The sequence below is a fragment of the Halyomorpha halys genome, unplaced genomic scaffold, assembly GCF_000696795.3.
Source record: "Halyomorpha halys isolate HHAL.00 unplaced genomic scaffold, Hhal_1.1 Scaffold464.1, whole genome shotgun sequence".
NCBI lineage: Eukaryota > Metazoa > Arthropoda > Insecta > Hemiptera > Pentatomidae > Halyomorpha > Halyomorpha halys.
This window is the reverse complement of record NW_027108519.1, coordinates 178,227-183,799: the sequence shown is the minus strand read 5'-3', so window position 1 is coordinate 183,799 and position 5,573 is coordinate 178,227. Positions and strand designations below refer to the sequence as shown.

Here is a 5,573-nt window from a genome sequence, read left to right as displayed (position 1 = left end):
GTTTAATATTTTAATCATCAAAAAAAATACATTTTTTCCTTGAGGTACTCCTCATTTCAAGGGATTTATTAGATTTTTCAAGCACTCAAAAAATTACAAGTCCAGTTCCTTCTTCCTGTTTTATTTGGTCTAATCTATTTAATTGCATTAGACAAAGCCACATTCCTGAGGAAATCTAAACTATGCCAGATACAGTCACACAACAGCAATTGTTCATGTTTGATGGTTATAAATAAATATTATTTTTGTAGTTTTTAAATTACATTTTTTTTGTTAAAGGACATTAAAAATTTGATTTTGTGCATTCTTATTTATTTTATTCGAAATAAGATGACGGGCAAGAGGACCCCGAAGCCCTGCTCAACGCCTGGCTTGGAGAACTCGACACACTCACCATGGTAAGTACAGCAAAATTTAATTACATAGCATAACGCTACTTGATATAATATCTTCGGTGTAATTATATTCAGCGTCTTTTACATCGACAACTTGACATTTTTTTACCAAAAGTGGAAACTTACGTCTTTTGCTATTGGTTTTACCATTCTCTTCTCCATTATATTCCTCCTTGTGCCATATCAAGCGTAGAGGAGCCACGATCCAACGCTGCCATGTCTCATCGTCCTTACAGAGCTGCTTCAGTTGTTGCTTTGGATGTATTCTTCAAATAAAATTCTTGGCTTTGAGTCGAGCTTCCGTCGCCTTTCTAGTGGGTTACTGCTCACCGCTCAATCCACAAACATGACCGAACCACTTAAGCTGTCTTTTTTCTAGAGTGGATTTTGGCGCAGGAATTTTCGCCTCCTCCGTAATCCTTTCATTTCTTATACGGTCTCTTCTAATTTTTCCTGCAACTCTAGGAAAGAACTTCATTTCAGCTCCAGCATGATCCAGATATCACTCCTGTTGGTAAGAGTAGGGGGGAGGTACAATATGTAAATATGAAGCATGGTTTAAAATTCTCTTGAGCAATATATACATAAAATCTATTTTAATCCCGACTCAGGCAGACGTCTTTGTTATAAAATACCGCATAACAAACTATCTGATACGTAAGTTACACTGAACAGACTAGAATATGTACAAGTTATGAGTTTTAATGTATTTATTTTAAAAGTTGTCTAGATATTAAAAAATAAAATCCCAAAGGACTCAATAAAGATTATATTTTTCAAATTTATTTACTTTTTTCATTATCATTATATTAGTATTTCATGGGTAGGGATGGAATTGTTTATGTTTTTACATATTCTTTTCTACAGGTTCTTTATACATGTTTATGCTTTTATTTCGTACAAGAAATATTTCGTGATATTTACATAGTCTTGTTATAAGTACATGTTACAAAGTTTATTTTATGTTTTTAAAAATATTCTAATGATTTTACATTTCTTTCTTATAACTACACATTTTAATCCATATTTCATTCTTCGCATTGTACTGTTTTTCCAATTTAAACGAATATTTTTGTAAATTCAAAAAAAAATCCATAAAAATTATTCGGGACAGTTCTCAATTATTTTCCGGGGTATGTAAAATAAATATATTATTGTATGAAAATTTATGGGTTTAGTTTTAGGGATTTTATTGCTTTCAAGTACCATTCTAGTTTCTGACTCGAGTCAGTTGAATGACTCTGGTCAGGAACTCTGTCGGAGCATGTTGATGGCCTCTGAAATTCAGGTCGAAACGTTAGCACAGATAAATAAGTTTTTGTTTATTTGCTGGCCGCACCTTTGACCATCTTCTCCATATATTACTTATTGTAATTCTTAGCTTTAGATTTTATGTTTTAGATAAGAAACATAAGGAATCAATTTTGGTCTAATATTTTAATCATAAAAAAAAATACATTTTTTCCTTGAGGTACTCCTCATTTCAAGGGATTTATTAGATTTTTCAAGCACTCAAAAAATTACAAGTCCAGTTCCTTCTTCCTGTTTTATTTGGTCTTATCTATTTAATTGCATTAGACAAAGCAACATTCGTGAGGAAATCTAAACTATGCCAGATACAGTCACACAACAGCAATTGTTCTGTTTGATGGTTATAAATAAAGATTATTTTTGTAGTTTTTAAATTACATTTTTTTGTTAAAGGACATTAAAAATTTGATTTTGTGCATTCTTATTTATTTTATTCGAAATAAAAAAATTATTTTATTATCATAATTCAATACAAAAATAACTAAATAAAAAATTATTGTTGTATTTTTTAAATAACATTTTTTTTAAAACATATATCAATTCGCAACTTTAAAATTGTATTTAGTGCATTCTTATTTATTTAGGAAATAGATATATATTTATTTAATAAACATAATAGTGGTATGTTTCTCTGGGGAGCTGGCCCAAACAGCTCGTCCTTTGGCTGTACCCTGTACCCTTGTTCTCAGTTGCCTCGAATTTTATATGCCTTATTCTTTTGTTCAGTTGAAGTGGCTACGTGTTTAAACCGGTTTCATGGTTCGTTTGCATCTTATTATTTGTTAACGTCAAAAGCATTAAATACAATACTCTTTAGCCCATACCAAACTATTTCACTAACATGTCGAAATTCTAATTTTCAGAACTGTCTCATATATTTTAGAGTAAGTAATTTCGTATTTAGCTCAATTATTATGCCAACTTCTGAATAGTTCCTCTGTCTTTATTTGTTCTGGCCTTGCAACTGATTTTGGTTCTCTTTGAAAGGCTAACTTCTCCTACGTCTTGTCTACGTCCTCATGTCAAAACTTGCTTTTAAATTAATAGTATTACGAACCGTATTTTGGGGCCAAATAATAATATATTCAAATATTGAAAGCATAGTGATCCATATTTGGTTTCCGCGCCTAGAGATGAAAATACTTAGTTTGTAAAATTGTACAACAGTTCTTGCTACCGTTACCAGATATTTTAGCTTTGAAAAATTCTTTTTTTTTTCTAAATAAATATTTTAAAACAAATTATTTAACTTTTAGTTTAATATTAGTTGATTTTTCGTGAGTGTTAGTTTATTTAAGATATGAAGAACTGTGCACAATTAAAGTTTGCAGTGTTCTGTTGTTCTTCTTTTTCTTTTGTTTAAGTTTTTTTTTTTTAATTGTTGTCGATTCATTACTTCAAAATTTAATTTTGTACATTAATTATTTCTGTATTTAAATATGCTTATTAAATAGTCTTTCATTAAAAAACAATTAATATTGTTGTAATTTGTTTACATTACATTTTTTTTTTTAATAATTTATTTATTGTTATTTACAACTGTATAAAAATATATACAACAAGGAAATTTGCTGTAGGTGACATAGTGACATGATACAAACATGTAGAGAATCTACCCATTGATAGAACTCCAATAACATTTCTAGAGGAGAAGATCTCGAGGCCATCTTCTTTTCAGACGCCTAGGAAGATTATTAGGTAATGAAGGAGAAGCCAGGTTAGAAACAAGTGGATTTGGATGGTTGGGAAGTTTATCATGGAAGGAATGGTATCTGGTTTAGGCCAAATCGGCAACATATGGGACATTAAGGTCCTGATGGATGACTTGATTTGTGACAAAATAAGGAGCATTAAGGATTTTACGAAGGATTTTGGACTGTAGGATTGGATTCGGGAGGAATTTGATGGTTTAGTGGAGCCCCTAAGCTCAACTCCGTATGTCCAGATAGGTCTTAAAATAGTCATGTAGATCCTAATCTACAAAATACTGCTTTTGTAATGGATTGGCATTTTATACCGTTTGTTTAGTAAATGTTGTTATAGTCGAAACCGATGAGCAGTTTCCTGTCTTTTCAGTCTTGTATGAGGATTCCATGTCAGTCGTAGTCGGGATGTAGTCCTAAGTAACGGATCTGTTCGACAGGAATAATCAGGATACTGTAGGGCAAGAGGTTATGGGTTTACGACGAAGGGTAAATGTGATTTGGTAGGGTTTATTGGAATTATACATTACTTTAATTTTTTTTAATGGATATAGATTCACAAATTTAAAATTTAATTTTGTACGTTTATATTAATCTTCGGGAGCGGGGAGCTTATAGTGTAAGGTGCTGTTTCACTAATTCGGCTGTAATCGAATCCGGCATTTATGGCAGGTAATTACTCATCCTGCTTAATCAGCTGTGAGTCAATCCTATGGTTTCTCAGGAACCCTCTTGGGCACCCCCAGCCACTATAAAGCAGGTATCCTACATTGGAAGAAAAACCTTTTTTTTACCTTTTCCCAGGCCATTTCTGACATACGCAGGGATTTCTACAGGTTCTCTCTCGGCCACAGGGAAAAAACTCGGCGGTTGAGCGTGATCATGAACAAATCATCTCCTTGCACTACCGTTGTTCAAGAAAGAGTACCTCCTTACAAAGTCCTGACTCTCTATGGTTTGTTGCTGTACAGGTTTTTTCTTCCTCCTTAGTTATTTTTTGCTTATGTTTTTAATTAATTGGAGTAATAGAAAGCCTTAGATGCCAACTTTTCTGCACTTCGTAGAACTATCGTGTCTGCTGCTGTTAACAACGAAAAGTATGTTATTTTTGCACTTGAATTTTATAGGTAGATAAAAAATTCATTAGAATCGTGCTTACCAAGTTTATAAATAATCTTAACAGTTTGCACGTGTTTAACAATTGCTAACTGATAAGCATAGAGCATTAATTGTCTGTATTAAATTATGTAAAAGGTGAGTTGGGCACATAATGGTCAGGATCATCTAACCTCATATAAAATGAATATGGAATATTATTTACTTGAAGAAATTTGGATAGTGTTATCTCTTATTTGCTTACATCAAATCTAGAAAAGTTTTTTTATCATTGGGTTCTTACAAATGGAGTTGTTTCTCTATAAGTCATGCCATTATATTATAGTTCACATTATGTTTACTAGTGGCATTTTTTAGTTAATATAATTGTAAATTTCAATAAATAATTTTTTTAAAAAATCTAGCATCAAAAACCTTGGCCTCCAAGTTTTTTTGATTCAGGCCCCAAATTCCCCCGTTATAAAGTCCTTTGCCCAATGAACCCACGAGCACCCTAAAAGGACCTATTTATATATAGTCCTATTTGAAATAGGACAGCCATAACCTCCTGGATTTCCCAACATGCTGGTAATAACGGTCCCCTGATCATTAAATGGTTTTTTGCCGCCCTCGATGTTAAGGTGTTTATGAATTCAGAAATTTTATTAACCTCAAGGCTTCATATTAATATTTTTTGTTAATCTATAACCTAGTCAGCGTAACCAGATAGGAGTTTCTCCGTTCTTGGAGTATTGTAGGGATATTCCGCTGTCTACTCCTGAGATCTCAACGTACAAATTGTACGCATATAGCAACATTACAATTTTACAAAGCATGAGTAGTTGTTGTATATCATTGCTATGTAGCTATATCATTGAGTACCGTTAAAATAAACCTCCAAGGTTTTTTCGGAAGCAGAATAAATAATAAAGAAATATAAAACATGTCTATTACTTTGAATCACTTATTGTATGATGTTTTACTAAACCTAAATGTTTAATAAAAATAAGCATTATAGGTGTTTATGATTTGTTCTTTAGTTTTTTATTATTATTATTAATTTTATTTT

At 31.8% G+C, this 5,573-nt stretch overlaps 1 protein-coding gene across 1 annotated transcript in view; it reads left to right on the top strand.

Moving 5' to 3' along the window:
• Positions 1-322: 322 nt before the first annotated feature.
• pico overlaps positions 323-5,573 on the top strand; it is a 117,876-nt gene continuing 112,625 nt past the window's right edge. Inside the window, exon 1 of the mRNA XM_067046841.1 lies at positions 323-398. Coding sequence (XP_066902942.1) covers positions 396-398 — 3 coding nt within the window. The 5' untranslated portion in view covers positions 323-395. The remainder of the gene's footprint in view (positions 399-5,573) is intronic.